Source organism: Nothobranchius furzeri, chromosome 11 (genome assembly GCF_043380555.1).
Source record: "Nothobranchius furzeri strain GRZ-AD chromosome 11, NfurGRZ-RIMD1, whole genome shotgun sequence".
In the NCBI taxonomy this organism is placed as follows: Eukaryota; Metazoa; Chordata; class Actinopteri; order Cyprinodontiformes; family Nothobranchiidae; genus Nothobranchius; species Nothobranchius furzeri.
This window is the reverse complement of record NC_091751.1, coordinates 72,243,900-72,262,664: the sequence shown is the minus strand read 5'-3', so window position 1 is coordinate 72,262,664 and position 18,765 is coordinate 72,243,900. Positions and strand designations below refer to the sequence as shown.

The following is an 18,765-nucleotide window of genomic DNA, read 5'->3' as shown; positions in this document are numbered from 1 at the left end:
GTGGTCTGCAGAGGGTGCTTCTGGATGCCTCACCTCACTGCATCGTCCATCAAAAGGGTTTGCTGGGCTGGCTCAGTCGACGGCGGTCACATCACTAACAGTCAGATATAAGCAGAAAAGAGATCATGAGTATAATACTTGTCTCTCTAGCAGATGACAGCACTAAATGATTTTTAAACTAGAGATTTCCACGTAAATTACTTGCCTGTTAACAGTAATCGTGGTCTGGTGGCACCTCCTCCAGAGCAGACACCTCAGCAGGAAGTTGGTCCCCCCAGAGGGCACCACTGACTGCCTCCAAACCAGCCTCCCCCTCATCTTCTGCAGCATCATCCCCAGGTTCATCGTCCAGCACCACAGTGTCACCAGCACTGAGGCAGGTGTTGTGCAGAATGGTGCATGCTGTGATGACCTGGAATAGAGATAAAAAGTGCATTTATATTTCATTCCAACACAAAGATCACACCCAAAGTTTATTTCCACTTTGTGTTAACTTACACGAGGTACAAAGGTGTGGTGCACCTCCAGCGCTTTCAGGAAGATGGCCTTCATCAATCCAAAAGCACGCTCTATGGTGCAGCGTGCCCTGGAACGATGGCTGTTGAAGCGCTGGGCTCCCACACCTTGAACCACTCGTTTGTAGGGGGTGATGAGGGGGGGGGGTGGATGTTGGAGGCATAGGTACCCTCCATCTGTGAGGATGAAGTGCCCTGGAGGAGGACAGGCTGACTGCCTGTACAGTGGGCTGTGCCGGAGGACCCTGGAGTCATGGACCGACCCAGGCCAGCCCACATAGGTGTCGATAAAGCGGCCCTGATGGTCACAAACTGCCTGCAGGACGATGGATGGAAACAGTTTCCTGTTTCGGTAGCACTGACCATCAGGACCGCTCGGAGCCTTGATCCGAATGTGGCAGCCGTCGATCGCACCTGCTGCTTTCAGGTAAGCTCTGTGGCGAGCCAGCCCAGCAAACCCACGACACGCAACCTCCATCTCCTCTGGGGTTTTGGGGAGGTGTATGACCTGGTGGAGAACTGCGACCACGTCCTCTGTGACTCGATGGACGATGTCGTGGACAGCTGAGCGAGGCATCCCAAACACTCTTGAGACCACCCTGTAGGATGTTCCACTTGCCAACTGGAACAGAAACACCCCAACCATGTCGCCGATCCTGGTTCAGGAGATTTAGCAACACCGCCAAAGACTCCCTGCTCAGACGAAAATCTGGTCTGGGATCCTCCTGGTTAAAAAAGCGGTCCAGGACTGGCACACTCAGATTAATCCTGCAGTACAGGGGTCTGTTCTGCTAAAAGAGACGTAGAGAACAATAAAAAACTGTATAAATGAATGAAAGTTTAGGAGAGAGCTAGGCATTAGTAGGCTCAAGTTGAAAAGGACAATAAACATTAAAAAGCTTTAAATGCTACTTTTACTATGAACTTTATGCACAGAAACAAGCATTAGGATCAAATAAATACTTCAAAATGTCATTTCATTAATTGTTTAAAATGTATACGGGTTAAATTAACTATATGCGTGTTAGTCTACTCTATACTAATTAGTACATTTAGCCACGGGTCTTTCTGGTGCTTAACGTATAAATGAAACTAGCTAAAGTTAGCATGTAATGCCTGAAATCTGGTTCACTAAACCAAAGATGATTTTACCTGGATGTGGCTGCTTCTCAGCCTGAAATAGGAAGACCGGCGACGGCGATGAAGTAGTTGTAGCTCCTCAAATAACAAATATAATGAGAAAAAACTCAGTAGTGGATGCATTTTCACTAGCTTGTTAGCTTGTTAGCCTGTTTGCCACCGTCACAGTAGCTACATGGCTGGACCTGGGGCGGGGACAGAAACGAGGCTAGTACTGTCCGAATTTAGAGCCGCTGGCTTCCGAGTTTAGCGGCTGAACACGGACCCGACCTCACAAGCATCCTGGCCCTGGATTCACACACACCCTGCGACCTCAGATCTCTTAACCCTGCTTTTATTTTGACAGGGTACTTTATTTAACAGCATTCTGAAATTACATGTTAGCTAAACATTTGGTTTAAATGGTTACATACTTAATATTTTAACCTTTTTAGCCACAGCTGCCCTGGGGCGCTGGCAGAGGCGAGGCTGCCGTTCACAGGCGCCACCGGTCCCCCCGGCCACCCGCAGAGGGCGAGGTGGGTTAGGTGTCTTGCCCAAGGACACAACAGCCTTCTCTGTCCAGAGCCGGGATCAAACCTGCAACCTTCCGATACCTGGACAACCCGCTCTACCTCTTAAGCTACTGCTGCCCCACACGTAAATTTTGAGGTTTAATTTTCTTGTCTTTCTGAGGTGAAGTTTGAGCATGTATGAGGACGAGAGCAGCGGTTCTGGCTGTGCGTGTTCATGAGGCCGTAGATCTTAGAAAGGAGAACCTGCACTACTCAAGCCTCCCCTCTACGCTGGGAAAAGCCAGCTGATGAATCCGTTTAACAGCCTCGGAGCTAACACTGCTCTGCAGCCGGCTAACTGTTCTGATAACACGAGCGACCAAACACCACCCTGGAGATGGTCAGATGCAGAGAACAAATGTCACTCCCCAGTGTGACGACCAGTGGCACTTTAACTTTCGCACTGATAAAAACACAAGAAGTAGAAGTATGGAGGACTGTGAGCCTCTCAGCATTACTCTGTCCTTTGGTGGTCCATTTAACAAAATGTATTTTTAGCTATCAACTAGATTGCTTTGCCCTCAGTTCAGCGACACGTTCTCTAGACATTAGAAAATAGTTTGAGAAGTCCTCGGTGAAATAACAGCGAGCAAACCAATTAATCCCTCTGCCGGAAGTTCAAGGATGCTTTAGTCCCAGCACTGCCTGGTTTTGATGTGCTTCTCTCCTTCAGGGCTCAGAAAGCCTGAGCTGAGCCTCCAGTCTGCACCCAGACATGAAACAAGGTAGACCACCCACAGCACATGTACTGTCTGGTGCTGGGGGGGCTCTGAGACGGCTTACTCAGATGAACGGACTGAAATCCACTAACAGTCACAACAAATATACCAACTCCCCCAAAAGCCCCTAAATCACTCCAATCTCTACCTTCTCAGTGGCCTGGTGTCTTCCCCGAGAATGAGAGGTTGTGGGTTCGAGATCCGGTCAGGCCATACCAAAGACTTTAAAAATGGGACCCAGTGCCTCCCTGCTTGACTTTCAGCTCATTGGACCGGGGGTTGAACCACCAAGTGGTTGCCGAGCGCGGCCACAGCTGCAGCTCACTGCTGAGTAAGCTGAAGTCATTTCATTGGTGCGTGACGACGACCACAATCAGAAGGGTTTATTCCCACATCTGTGTAACAGATCAAAGGTCAAGTTTTCACCAGAAAATAACTTCATTTGCAGACACAAACACAGCATCTGTCTGGCCTCCAGACCAGAACAAGTGTACGACGGGCAACGAGCCAAAGCAGCCACAGCATTCTGAGCCGAGGTCTCATGCAGACACGCGACCCCAGCATGTCTCCCTCTGAGTAAAGTTCACCTTCCTTAAAGCTCCTACGTGACTCAACAACCTACAGCTAGAAACAATCAAATGTGTTGAATGAACAAGATGTTTAAATCAAACGTTTGAATAATCTGTGCTTTAATCACTGGAGTTTAAAATGAATATGTTTCCTACAGCGATCCGTTTCAGATCTTTTCCACACCGGATCAGTGTGTGTTTCATCTATCACCGCATACACATCACAAACAGTCACATCCCTGTATCTGAAGGGAGGAGTGACTTCTGAGGTATTTTTGGTAACGCTCTCAAACGTGTCAAATTCTGATTTGTCAAATTTAACAACAAAGTGATTCGATAAGGCAGGAATTACTTCCTGATCCAGTTCAGTTTCTAGCCGACTCCCAATTCGGCCAGATTGGTGGAAAAAGCATTTTGAAACCATCTTCTTCTTTTTCATCAAGTCAGAGCCTCTCTGCAGCGCTTGGTGATTTCAGACAAACGGCTCTTCCACGAGCCCACGAGCAGCCTTACAAGCAAACAGGCATTCCAGCTTCCTGCGCCACCTGGAGAGATCTCATGACCAGACGGGTCTTATCAGAGATAATCTACGGGTTTCGGTAACAGAGGTCCGCGCCATCGGCAGCGTCCAGTTTGACCTGCTGACCCCCTGGATTCTGAAGGGGATCTCCACACAAGGGTCTCAACACCTCGGCGTCGGACGGTTTTATAAACAAATCTCTAGTTCACCAAACAGCTGATTTTACCACCCTAACCCACAAACTCTCTCAGATAGCTACGAAAGGTTCTGCTAAAACATCTAGCTTCCATTCCATCATTCATACCTTGTCTCGTGTAATCATTAGTTTAGGGAAGTAGAAATAAATTCAGTTTTATAAACTAAACTTGACTCCGTCTGAATTAATGTGAAGTGTGTTTATGGTCCCTGAATAAGTAAAACTAGAATGTTCTGATGAAACATTCAGATCAATCAGATTTTATGGACCTATCACATCTTGTTGGTCATTTGTTACAGAGGTTAGGGTTACATGTAACGCTGCTTCTGCAGGTGAGTAAACACAGGAAGTGTGAATGTAATCATGATAAAGTACAAAGTGGTGATACTTAGAGAAGCAGCTGCTGTATAAGAGACAGCGTAGGTACTGCCTGCACCAGTGGTGCAGGGGGCTGCATGGTGGTGCAGTGGTTAGCACTGTTGCCTCGCAGCACGAAGGTTGCAGGTTCGAAACTCGGCTGCGGCCTTTCTGCGTGGAGTTGCGTGTTCTCCCCATGCATGCGTGGGTTTCCTCCGGGTACTCCGGTTTCCCCCACAGATCACAACATGCCCTATAGGTTATAAACTGTAAGCTGCTTTGGATAAAAGCGTCTGCTAAACAAATAAACAAACATAAATAAACATAAACATAAATAAACATACTGATCAGAGCGGGTCAGTTCAGGTACAAACACAACACCGGGTCATGTGACTACAACCAGGTGACTGGAGTGGGCAGCACTAGGATTGTCGTTCATGAGTCCAACAGCAGAAGGGAAGAAACTGTTCTTGTGGTGAGAGGTTCTGGTCCGAATGGATCTGAGCCTCCTGCCAAATTTAAGCGAGTCAGAGAGACGGGTCAGCTGTTATCCGACCTGCATGCCTCAGTGACCTGGAGGTGTACAGGTCCTGTATGGAGGGGAGTTAGCAGCCAATGACCTTCTCAGCAGAGCGTGCAACACGCTGCAGCTTCTTCTTGTCCCTGGTGGTAGCTCCAGCGTACCACACGGTGATGGAGGAGGTGAGGATGACTCGATGACTGCGGTGTAGAACCGCCTCACTGACTGTGCTGATAGGTTGAATTTCTTCAGCTGCATCAGGAAGTTCATCCTCTGCTTGGCTTTTTATGATGGAGGTGATGGTGGGCTCCCACTGGAGGTCCTGGGTGATGGAGGTGCCCAGGAAGTTACGTGAGTCCACCATCGTGGACCCGCTACGTTACGTGTTAATGACAGTGTTCCTTTTCTGGTTACGAGCACACCTCCGCAAGCTAACGTCCTGACCGAGGCGGCTGTCAGCATGTTGCTCACCAGACTCCTGCCCATGGTTGGTATCAAGGTTTCAGAGATGATCAAGCAGGTTACCATGACAACTATCTACCAAGCTGACCCCACCTCACCACCATGATGAAGAAGAAGAATTAAACAACTTTTAAGGTGTGTGTGTGTGTGTGCGTGTGGGTGGGTGTGCGTGTGCGTGCGCGTGCACGTGTGTGTGTGCGTGCGTGCGTGCGTGTGTGTGTGTGTGTGTGCGTGTGTGTGTGCATGTGTGTGTGTGTGTGTGTGTCGTAGCTTTCACAAATTACTTGTTTATTCTTTACCGGAGCTAACACGGTTCGTGCTGCGGCAGTCATGCTAAAGGGACTCGCCTGCTGGAGTCCAGAAGTACCGGTGCGGTTCTAGATGGATTTGTAGATGTAGGTTATTATTTTAGATCAAACCTATGTTAGTTAAAAATACGCGTAGGACATGGACATGGCTCAGACCTTTAGCTGCAGCTGTTAACGCATTTTTCTGTTTTAATTAGGAACACAATAGTAAAGAAAATACAGTGATGTCCCATGCTAGCAACAGCAGCTACCTAGTATGACGTGAGTGAGTGATGTATGCAAAACACGGTTCTTCGCTGCCTGGAGGAGAGAATTTTGATTTTCTGTAATGATTTATGACTAAATTCCTTAAAATGAAAAACTGAATCCAGTTCATATTTATATAGATGGTAAAGTGTAGTTATACTGATGTAACAGAATGAAATGACTGTTTTCCACCTAAAAGTCATTTCCCCCTCTCCTCAGCAAGAACGAGTCTGCTTGAGATATTGTTCAAGGTCTCATGCATCTGCTTCTGAACTGTTTTCCTTTCCAGCTCAAGAGAAGAATGAAGAAAGAACTCTCTCTTTTTAATAAATCAAAGAACTCTGTTTTAATAAGCTAATCAAACAAAGTGTTAGTCAATAATAAGATGTGACCAATCTGTGAAATGAAAATATTAATTACTTTATTAAAATCCTATAGAATATAATAAGTAATATAACTTTAAATGTTTCCACTAGGACTGATCTCACGTAGCGTTAAGACATGACACATTACTTTTATTGATCCAATCAGAATCTGCCAGATCTGACGGAGGCGTGGTTTTGGTGGTGTTTGGTAAATCTGTCATCTTTTCATTCGACCATAAACCAAAACATCCAAAGTATAAAACTATGCCCACGTCATTTTTAACGCCAGTTCAAAGCGTTCTAGAGAAGTTGTCGGAGTGGCCAATCCGTAACTTTCCTCTTCAGCCCAAAGAACCAACGACAAGCTGGATAAAATCTGTTGCTGTTCCAACCAAGCAATGGTTCCTTTCAGAATAAAAGCTGAACCATCACGACCCCGTTTTGGGTCTTGTTAGATGCCAACAAACTGTCGTGACCCGGAAGTATCTCAAAGACTGGACTGGTCGGCTGCTGCGGCTGTTCTACAGGCTTCGGCTCCAGAAAGGTCCAAGCTGGACCTCTACACCTCCTGTCCTAGACGGGACTTCCGCCAAGGGTACGTAGACCGACAGAATGGCGTCTCAACGTGTGTTTAGGGTTAGGGTTAGGGTTAGGAATCTCCAAGCCAAAAGCTTAGTGGAAGACATCACCTTCACTCCCACCAGAACTAATCGTTTCTCTGGATTTGCTGGTTCTGAACAACGTTCCACACTACACCATTCTCCGTCTCATTCACCTTAGTTACACCATACATTTAGTGTTCAAGTTAGTCTAGTTTAATTTGTTTAGTAATAAATCTTTAAACTTTTAAAACTTGACTCTCTTTCTGTTGTCTACGAAGTGTTATCTAATCCCTGCAATAAAAAGTTCCAATCTTCTGGTAAAAAGTATCCACAGATCCATAAGGTTGATTTCATATTTACTATGGAATCCCATGTCTCATGGTTCATTAGATAACATGTAAATTTAATTCTTACAGGTGTATTTCTACTATTTGAATGCTGATTCTGGCCACTACCTTTAAATCAGAACTTAGATTAAAACTAGAACCATGTCCTCCTGCTGCAAACCCAATACACATGAATGGAAATGTGATATCATTTGTCCTAAGAATAATTCAGGTATGTGAGTGTTCATTATGGACCGTAAGGATGTCTGGAATATAAAAATGTACTTGGAGCACAAGACTCATAGATATGTGGAACATACATCCAATCTGCCTGATAAATGTTGCTCAGGTTGTTTTAAGGGTTTGGGTTCGTCCCAGAAGTTAGATCCTGAACCGTCTACAGGTGGTTCAGAACGCCTGTGCTCGGCTTCTGACCAAGTCCTCCAAACACACCCACATCACCCCGCTTCTCCTCCAGCTTCACTGGCTGCCAGTCAACTTCAGGGTTCATTTCAAGATCCTGGTTCTGGTCTATAGGGCCTTACATGGACAAGCACCATCTTACATTGGTGATCTTCTTAGTCCCTACACCCCCAGCAGGTCCCTGAGGTCCAGTGACCAAAGCCTACTGGTTGTGCAGCACCAGGCTAAAGGTCAAAGGTGACAGATCATTTGCTGCTGTGGCCCCCAGACTCTGGACCTCTCTCCCCCTGAGCCTATTCTGTCTCGGGATCCTGTGATTACCGTTTTCTTTTTCATTTATTTTCTTCACATTTTTTTATCTAAATGTTTTTTGTTTTCCCATTTTTTAATATGATAGTTTTCAATCATTTCTTATTTTTTATTTTTGTTCTTGTGAAGTGTTTTGGGATTTTTCCCTTGTGAGGTTAGGGTTAGGGATCATTCATCTGCAGTCAGCTTGCTCTCTACTGATTGTATTTCTCCTAAACTTCCTTCCATCACCATCCTTCTCACAGATGTGTAAAGACGTTTTAGATTTTTTGACATTTTTTGGCAACTATGATATAAAATTCTGTCGGCTGACAGACAAGTAAGGTTCAAAGAAAGAAAACGAATCAGTGTGCAGATAATGAAGACCTCTGTTTGTGTTTCAGGGACATTTCTAATCGACATCACCTGAATAGACACCCACCAATCCAAAAGCCTACAAATCTTTTGATCATCAGACACATAGTGCACTCACTCAGGATTCACATGCATAACCCACCTTAGTGTAAACTCCCCATGACAGTTCCGTTTCTGTCACCATGACGACAATCCCAAACATCCCAAAGATGAGTGCATAATCACTGAGACGCTTTCGCTTCTCAAACAGCGCCCTCCGGTGACCGAGCTTGTAGCCAATGTCCCTGTTCTTCTTCTGGGGAGCCCTGCCCCCGCTTCGTCCGCCACCCTCCCTGACCAAGCTTTCGTTAGATGCCTTACTGGGGTCTTCCCCGGGATTGCCCTTGGACACAACCACCTCCAGGCCAGAGCTGTGCAGCGTCTGCAAGGGTTGCGTCTCCGAGTCAAGTTCAGCGAGGTTGCGGCGTGACGAGGATGCCAGGCTGCCCACTAGTGGTCTCACCACTCCACCATTGTACTTGCAGGTGTTCATGGCTATCTGAGGGAGTCGGCGACTGCTCTCGGAGAGGGAGGGCTTGGATCCAGCATGGCTCAGCTTCTTCTGCTCAGTAGTGGCCTAGAATGACAAAAAATAAGTATAATAATAAATACCGCAGAACAGAAAGGGAGTTAGAGCAAATATTGGGTTGGAAAAACCCCTCATAGGTTCATTCTATGAAAAGGAAAGTGACGCAGGAGTTTCATCTGGATCCAAAGCAGGTGGAAGAAAAGCAACCATGCATCACAGCTTATGCCAAAAGGTGAATCCCTGGGACTGTCAAGCATGTTTCTTCTGAGTTGGGGTTAGGGTTACCTAACCTGAATCTGAATATGTACACAGTGTCCATAAAAAGACCCAGGGTCCTTCTGTGTTTTCAGAGGAAGGCAGGACGTCACAAACGCTCAGCTTTTCCTTTAACAGACTGGCATCAAAACAGGACCTCTCAAAAACAACTGCATTATGGATGAAGTTAGATGTATAAATAAAACCAGGAATGAACCCTACAAAGAGCAGAAAATTGGATCGTTGATCTGCACAAATTCAGATAGAAATAATTCATGCTCACCATGACCCTGTTTCACAAGCACTCTCTTCCTGCAGTGGACTACGATCCGAGAGAACAGACGAAGCACAAGCCTTCCTCTGTTGAGCTTAGACTCAAAACACCAAGAGAAAAAATTCTATATTCTGTGCTCAAAGTGTCACAAACTAATTAGCTAATGAGTCAAAAACACAAGTGCAGAAAGGTCTGTACATAAGAACAGAATTTTGGAAAACCAGGTGAGATGGCCAAGCACCTTCAGAGTTCTGTAGCTCCGGTAGACATTCAAGCTGAAACATGAGAGTTAAGGCCCAATCCCAATACTCGCCTTGCAAACTTCAGCAAAGTGCACTTGGAGAAAGGGCACAGCAAGGCGTGGTACACAGTGTGATGTTCACAGATATTTTATTTTGAAAGTTTGAGAGTAGGAAGCAGAGGAAAAAACAACCCGGAAGGGAGCGCGAGAGAAAGAGGAAAAAGGAGGTTTTTTGTTTCATGGCTAAGCGACTGAACAAACTTAAGAAGCTCACAAGGTGTCGTCCTTTACTGAGATTAAGGTACGGGAGAAAACTTTACACACAGATGTGCAAATAATTGCCAACTGAGACAGGGAGCATTGGGTAATCGTGATATTGATCTAGTATGGTTATATATTGGGGAAAACAGATATATGTACCGTATATTTAATTAAGAAGAGATTGAAATAATTATTAAACACTCAAACGTATCAACAATTGGTACTGTTAAGTATCGGTATCAATTCGTTGGTACCGGGGAAATGGTACTGTATCAACTCAAATGTCAAAGGCACCCATCCCTGATTTTTATGCATGACTATGTGATTTCATATCTTTGATCAATTTCAGACAATTACAGATTAGGGTTTACGAGTTTTGGATACTTTTCAACAGAATGTTCAAATGAGTGCTGATGATGTCACACATAGTCACAAAAATCTCGTTTGACTACCACAACACTTTTAGTATAAGTACAAACTGAACACACACACTTTGTCTACTTTTAAGACCAGGCTAAAACATTTTTATTTGATAGGGCCTATGGTTAAAACCTGATGTTAGCCTAGATCTGGACAAGTGGGGGAGTAGAGGGAGGTGGAGTGTACAGTCGGTAAAGACGGCTCTCCCTTGCCCTGCCTCCAACATGCCTCCATCTAAATAGGATAGATTATCCAGAGTTATCTCTGTAGTTATGCTGCTATAGGCTTAGACTGCTGGAGGATACACTGACCACTTTTCACACTCTACTGCTTTCTTCTACTATCTGCTCTTTAACTGTATTACTTTCTGCTATTTCAGCTGTTAACTTTATTTTCTCTCTAAGTGTTTTTCTCCCCAGAAGAAGCTACAATGATGTTCTGCTGAGCTGTGGTGGCCTCATGGAGGGGGCCATCGACTAGCACACTGCTGCTAACCACTAAAACATTCTCCCTCTCCTGATAGTAACTTTTTACTCTCTTTGACGTTGGATCAGAATCAGAATCAGAACAGGTTTATTGCCATTGTCAGTGAACAAACAATTCACAAACTAGGAACTTGCTTCGGTACTAATGTGCTACATATAACACTAATAATAAGATTGAAAATAGAATAAAATATAATAAAAAAACTAGAATAAAACTTTCAGCTATAAAAAATGGCAGGTAATGCTAACATGGCCGTGTAGTGAAATATAGATCGTATATTTATACACTGTAATTAGATCCAGATATTATAATCAGAAGTGGTTGTTTTTATCATCAGGGAGTTTACTTAAACACTCTGTATTGACTGAGAGACAAGAAAAGAGAGAGTTGGGATCGTTTAAGAATCTTTAATTTCTATAATTAAGAATTCTTACAGTCTACCAGGACTACTCCGTGATGGATGCATATGGATTTGAATGTTATCGTGTTGGTGTGTGTGTGTGTGTGTGTGTGTGTGTGTGTCCAGAATCTCTAGGCTGACGTAGCGGATCTGGTTGTTATGACTACAAATCACGAGGCTTCAGAAGCTGATGACATGAGCAGCCATTTTGCCGTAACCACGTACCGTCTGGAGCCTCCCGTGTTAGATCAGGAAATGCCAGGTCCCCGGACCTTCAGGTGTACTGGAGCTGGTGAAGCAGCGGTCGCAGCACGACAAAGCCCGTCTGCGGGTCGACTCCCGGTATCAGTGGCAGGCGTCAGCGAGTTGGCTCTTATTTTGAAGGAACGTCGTCTTGTTGTTCAAACGACGGAAATCTCCAGCTTGACAGTTCTCAGCTTAAAGTAGGAAAGTGCATCTGGCCAGTCTGCAACTTTCTTAATGATGACGATGGAAATCCTTAGGACCTCCGATCGAACAGAACTGAGTTTAAAATGGCGTTGCCTTGTTTTATATCCCCTAGTTGTTTATAAATCTTAGTAATCTTGGACAACTTCGTTAAACAACCCAGATTCTGCCCTACGACAGACAAAAGTTCTGATTGGCTGAGAACAATGTGTCATGCGTTTCCATGGTAATGTAGATCAGTCTGTCTGGTGCAGTCCTGTTTATTCATTAAACACATAACTCATGACATCTTTATTTCACAGATCAGTCACCTGATTAATATTGATCAACATATGCTCTGATTAGCTTTATCACAAATAAAGTACTTTGATTACTTAATGGAAAGCGTTCTTCTTCTCTTCTTCTGGCTCTTCTCCTGGAATGTAAACAATCAGACACCAGCACCCGACCTTGGTGATTCTTACACGTTGTTACTGTGTAAAGGGGCAGCTGTTAAGGGCAGACAATTATAATATTCATAACGCTACAGCCGATAACGTGACGTTGTGTCGAGTACAGAAGACCAGCATGGTTGTGTGTTTATAAGCTGTTCACAAGTCTAACGGCAGATGGAAAGAAGCTGTTCTTATGGCGGGAGGTTCTGGTCCGGATGGACCGTAACCTCCTGCCTGAGGGAAGCGGCTCAAAAAGTCTGTGACCCGGGTGAGAAGGGTCAGCTGCTATCCGACCTGCACACCCCCGAGTTCTGGAGACGTACAGGTCCCGGAGAGATGGAAGGCTGCAGCCAATCACCTTCTCAGCAGAGCGCACAATGCGCTGCAGTCTATGTTTGACCCTCACTGTGGCTCCAGCGTACCACACAGCGATGGAGGAGGTGAGGATGGACTCAGTGATGGCCGTGTAAAACTGCACCATCATCTGGGCCGGCAGCTGGGCCTTTTTCAACTGCCGCAGAAAGTACATCCTCTGCTGGGCCTTTTTGATCAGCGAGCTGATGGATGGCTCCCACCTAAGGTCATGTGTGATGGTGGTTCAGAGGAAGCGGAAGGAGTCCGCAGTGGTGACGGGGGTGTCCGTCAGGACGAGGGGGAGAGATGGGGCTGTGACTTTCCTGAAGTCCACAATCATCTCCACTGTCTTCTGAGCATTGAGCTCCAGGTTGTTGCTGCTGCACCAGTACACCAGCCGTTCCATCCCCCTCCTGTAGGCGGACTCATCACCGTCAGAGATGAGCCCAATGAGGGTGGTGTCGTCCACAAACTTGATCAGTTTAACGGAGTCATGGCTCGAGGTGCAGCAGTTTGTGTACAGGGAGAAGAGCAGAGGAGACAGTACACAGCCCTGTGGAGATCCTGTGCTTATTGTCTTAGCGGTGGAAGCATTCTTCCCCAGCCGCACGCACTGCCTACGGTCCGTCAGGAAGTCAGTGATCCACCTGCAGGTGGAGTTGGGTACGTTGAGCATGGAGAGCTTGTCCTGGAGCAGAGCAGGGAGGATGGTGTTGAACGCAGAGCTGAAGTCCACAAACAGGATCCTAGCGTAGGTTCCGGGGAGTCCAGGTGCTGCAGGATGAAGTGGAGGGCCAGGTTGATGGTCGTCTACAGACCTATTGGCTCTGTGTGCGAACTGCAGAGGGTCCAGGAGGGGGGAGGTGAAGGACTTGAGATGAGGGAGGACCAGGCGCTCAAAAGACTTCATGACTACAGACGTCAGCGCCACAGGCCTGTCATCATTCAGTCCAGTGACACGGGGTTTCTTAGGGACAGGGACAATGGTGGACAGCTTAAAGCAGGCTGGAACATGGCAGGACTCCAAGGAGATGGTAAAGATGTCCGTGAAGATTGGAGACAATACCTCTGCGCAGTGTCTCAGGGTAGCGGGGGAGACACCGTCCGGGCCCGGGGATTTCCGTGGGTTTTGCTTACGGAAAACCCTGAGCACATCCTCTTCTGTCACTGAGATGGCAGTGGAGGGGGAGGCATGTGACACCAGAGTGGCTGAAGAAACCTGTGCAGTAGGGGGTGTGGGGGATGGGTGTTGCATTTCAAACCTTGCATGTGCTACTACTAGTTTATCCGTTTAATTATAGATTCACTAGGATAAATACAATAAAGTTTATCTCTCACCAAATAGAATATTTACTAACAAATCACAATGTAACCATAGACACACTACTTGGTATACGTGTGTGTGTGTGTGTGTGTGTGTGTGTGTGTGTGTGTGTGTGTGTGTGTGTGTGTGTGTGTGTGTGTGTGTGTGTGTGTGTGTGTGTGTGTGTGTGTGTGTGTGTGTGTTCTAAGTCTTCTCGAACCCCCAGTGAGTCGTGACAGATTGCTGCTCATACTGATCAAGGTTCAGTTGGAGGATGCTCTCTGTCGCTAGATGCTTGCTTAGAATCAGGATTTGATGCAGTTTGCTGGATTTTTGTAAATAGGAACGTTTAATGATAAGTAGGTTCTATTTGGAAAGTTTAATTCATCAAGTGCCTTGAGACGACTCTTGTTGTGAATTGTGCTACATAAATGAACCGAACTGAACATCAAGACATAAGTGTCTTAGTCCCCTACGAAATGCTTAGTGCCTCGCAGTGTTGTTTTCCTAAACGAAAACGAGACCCTCTGCATGAGTCGGTGGATGTGCTGAGCAGCGCCTTCATTTAGAGACTGATGCACCCCCGCTGCAGGAAGGGGCACTTCTGCAGATCAGTCATTCCAACAGCAGTTAGCATTTACAACACATAATGATGGCATGAGTCACGCAGCCTCTTTACCTCTACGGCTTCATGCATAATACACCTGATATATGTACATGTGTGTTTACATGTTCATGCCTGTATATACAGATGTCTGTCACTTGGACAGTACAAAGTAGTTGTAGCACAACAGCTGATACGTTTTATATTACCAGTTTGCTTGCCTGTACTCATGCATGGATTTTCTTCTTCTGGCACCCGGAGAGTACAGACGCTTCTCTTTTCTCTGCTTTATCTCTTTTTCCCACGGCTCTTGTCCTGTCTGCCTACAAAGTACTTCTCTGCATTCCTCCTGAGAACAATTTGTATTAAATCATGGATTTGGTCAGCTGGTCATTCAACACAAATGACAAGATTTTTTTTTCGACAATGAGAACGGCGCAGGGGCTCCAACTTGTCCAGATGGAATGCACCTGGTGGCGTATATGTTGGATCCCTGGAAGGAGTGGAATATTATACGCCTTTCCCAGCAGGGAGCCGAGCTGAAGGCCCCTCTCTGCTCCACTCCAACGCTCCAGGGTGCCTGGTTGACGGTTGGCCCTGGCCGCTGCCGTGGCGGGGGGAACCGGGGCACAAGCCATCGATCTCCTCCACCTGGCCTAACACTCGCCCTGGAGCAGGATTTCCCTCCGCTGATGGCCTCTGGGCCCCGTAGCTTTGCAGGACCACCATCCTATTCCACCCAGTCATTGCAGGAACAGCTGTTGGACGCCAACGCTCATCCATGTCCCACCAAACCCCGGGCTACAGCCCGATCCCGCCGAGGAGTGGCCAACCTCACTCCGAACTCACGAAAGGAGCCCTCGGCACAGACGACCTATCGCTGCAGTCCCGGGGAAACATAACATCCAGCAGGTCCTGGAAGGATCCTCTGTTCACCCAAAACCAGCTGACCCACCACCTAGGACCCTCATCATCAGAGACTCCATCATCAAAAACGTCAGGATGAGAGGAGCCGTTACTCACCGTTTTCCTGGTGCGACAGTCACGGACATTGCACAACAAATCCCACACCTCATCCAACTTCACCCAACAGTGAGTAAAATCATCATCCACACCAGCACTAATGACATCCGCAAGCAGCAGTCTGAACTCCTCAAGCGTGATTTTACCCATCTTTTTAATCTTTAAAACACACACACCTGTGTGTTTTTACCTCTGGCCCCATCCCCACCGTCGACAGAGGAATCGGACATTTTATCTCTGAACACCTGGCTTTTCTCTGTCATTGTGCGGCACAACATTGCTTTTATTGACAATTTTAACATTTTCTGGGCCAGGAGGCATCTGTTCAGATCAGCGCTACATTTAAATAGAAAAGGAACCCGCATGCTCTTAATGAGCCTGGCCTGTCCACGACCCCCTCTGTCCATCACACCAACCCCAGCTGCCCCCACATCCTGATGCCCCCCCCGGTCCAGGCACCTATGAACCTAGTCCTGGTTTTAACCCTAACCCTAACCCTAACCTGTCATCAGCAGAGAGCGATCACACAAACAGAAAACTAAGCGGCCCAAACTTAATAATCTCAAACAGTAGTCCAGAGTCCCACGTTCGATAAGTCGTACAGTTATTCCATCTCTGGCCACTGTTCACATGGCTCTTTTAAATCTTCGCTCTCTGCTGAACAAAACTTTTATTATAAATGACCTGATTTTAGACAATAATCTGCAAGGTTTCATTTGAACTGAAACATGGTTAAGTTTGGATGCTCCTGCTGTTCTTACAAAGGCCTCCCCACCAAACTTTAATTTCACATATTCAATTAGGAATGGAAAAAGGAGGCGGAACTGCTTTCATATCTTCTCCTACACTTGCTTCAAAATCTGTTTTATTTGACAATTTTACCACTTTTGAGTAAACTGGGCTTCTGAGCTATTTTTGGTAATGCCTTTTAAACGTGTCAAATTCCTAACGCTACCTATCAGACTCCGCAACACCGCCGCCGCCAGGCAGGTCCGACCTACCGACCTGGCGACTTGGTTTGGTTGCCTACCCGACACCTCAGGCTTCCCGCTGCAAGTCGGAAGCTAGTCCCTCGCTACATTGAACCCTACCCTAAGTCAAAAGCAGATAGGACTTTACTACGCGTGCCCCTGGTTGGGACTCACTGCTGTAGGCCACTACCAGCAAGCTTTCCAGTTAAAGAGCTGATTCTGATGATGTGAAGCAGAGAAACTAATAAAAGATGCAGGGCAGCAATACCTAAAGTACTCATGTTGTCTGCTGCTGCTGGTATTTAGGCTCCTGAACATCCACAGAATCCCACATGAATATCTATGTGATGTGAGTTTAATGGAAATGGGATACAGTTGTGATTGTTAACATCAGCACACTTTGGTCATGGCTGCTCTCAGACTAGTGGTTAGCTGTAAGAATGGTGGAGGAAGAAACAATTGGCTGCTTGGGTTGAGCTGGCAGACTTTTACAGGTAGTCTGTGCTTCGAGTCATCGGGTTCCACCTTACCCTAACCCGGGTCAGAGCATACTTTGCTTACGTGAGATCAGATTCTGTGTGTAAACAAAAATAAAAACGTAGATTTGATTCGTAGCTTTACCACACCAGCGACAGATGTCCTCCAGATGCATTCAGATCACTTCAAGCTTCAACTTGTTACCAATTTTATCCAAAGCAGAACATCCTTTGTGGCCCTATTTCCAAATCAGTATTCCAAACATTTTAATTAGCTGCCCCCCCCCCCCCAGTGCTGACCCCAATCTACCCAGCAACTGCTGCAATCTAGAACACACACATACTGAATAACCTTGTTGGGTCCTAATTACAATAGCTGTGTCGCTGCTGGGCATCGTGATGGTTGTAGGTACCAACTCCGCTCTCAGATCTTCATCCATGCTTTGGGCAACTATTTTCTACCTGTCAGATGGAGAGTAAAGAAAGTGTGTAGGTGAAAGAATCTGAACCAGTTTGGTTGTCTGCCATAATGACTAGTTGTTGTGACTCAGAAACACCAGAGGTTGGGGTGCTGAGCTCCCAGTGACCTGCCGGCCAGACCACATGCATTTCAGCAGTTTTAACAGTTTAAATCTCACATTTGTGAGAGAAAAGAAAAACACTGTTTTCACAAATCAAATGATGGTTTTACAAATCACAATCTGTTTTACAGATTCTGCCATCAGTGTAGAATAATCGGAGTCTAGGTCACTAGTCCCCGACCTCTTTTTCTTGAGGACCCCTTATCTGTGTCGAAAGCATGCCAGCCACCTCCTGGTTTGACTGGCAGCCACTGCGTTTACCCTATAGTCAGTGCAGACAACATTTAAAAATGAAACGAGAGACTCAGTATACAGGACAGTGTCTTCATTTGCAGGACATGTGAAAACTAACGAAAATGTGGGACTGTCTCATAAAGTAGTGCTTTCATATCTGGGCCAGCACGGACCGGCCTGGTTAGCTATTAAAACGTTCACATCTAGGTAGCCTTGTATGTTTCTGCGCTCAACCAGCCGATTTTTGGCCCACACACCAAGGAGGTCTGCTTGGACTCAACAGGTCCAACACACCCACCAACTCATAGGCTGGCTCAAACACACACCTACCACTAGAGGAAGCCTCCAATTGGCAGGTAGAATCAAGCAGTGGGAGCTTCTATCATTTTAATGATTTATTTTTCTTTTAACCTGTATTTTTCCAGATGAGTGGATGGAGAACTGATTCTCATTTCCAACGGCGATCTGGCCAAGAGGCAGCAGCAACAGACACATAGTTTACACCACAGAACAACAGGTAAGATCAAACATACAAGATGAAATCAGATCAAACAGGCAGACATAAAGACAAAGGACTGTTCTCATACATGTACAAACAACCAGAACCGTCTTTAATACTCAGAAGCAGGAACACTGATCAGACACTATTGATCACCATGAGTTATTGAAGGTAGATAATGGGATGTAGGCAGGGAGCTTCAGTGGTTCTGCAGCTCATTCCAGTCGTTGGAAGCAGCAAACTGGAATGAGGAGCGGCCGAAGGAGGTGCGAGCTTTGGGAATACCCGTAGAGATGAAGTGACTGGAACTTAAACGGTGCTGGTTGTTGGAAGTGATGATGATGAGAGAAGATATGACGGTTCTACTGATGATGGTTTTGTATATGAACTGGTACCGATGTAACATCCTGCAGGAATGGAGGGATGGCCAGTTAACCAGTGAGTACAGA

General features: G+C 46.1%; 2 protein-coding genes across 4 annotated transcripts in view; both read right to left on the bottom strand.

Annotated features, from left to right (window-relative positions):
* Positions 1-1,167, bottom strand: part of LOC107395017 (uncharacterized) — a 2,200-nt gene extending 1,033 nt beyond the window's left edge. Inside the window, exons 1-2 of the mRNA XM_015974275.3 lie at positions 499-1,167; positions 1-412 (exon numbers count right to left, since the gene is read on the bottom strand). The exon at positions 1-412 is cut by the window's left edge and continues 1,033 nt beyond it. Of these exons, the coding sequence (XP_015829761.3) occupies positions 209-412; positions 499-1,161 (867 nt within the window). The 5' untranslated portion in view covers positions 1,162-1,167 and the 3' untranslated portion in view covers positions 1-208. The remainder of the gene's footprint in view (positions 413-498) is intronic.
* Positions 1-18,765, bottom strand: part of kcnn1a (potassium intermediate/small conductance calcium-activated channel, subfamily N, member 1a) — a 148,524-nt gene that overhangs the window by 90,039 nt on the left and 39,720 nt on the right. For all 3 annotated transcript variants that reach the window (XM_070541837.1, XM_070541836.1, XM_054733995.2), the window contains exon 2: positions 8,628-9,101. In XM_070541837.1, coding sequence (XP_070397938.1) covers positions 8,628-9,017 — 390 coding nt within the window. In that variant the 5' untranslated portion in view covers positions 9,018-9,101. The remainder of the gene's footprint in view (positions 1-8,627; positions 9,102-18,765) is intronic.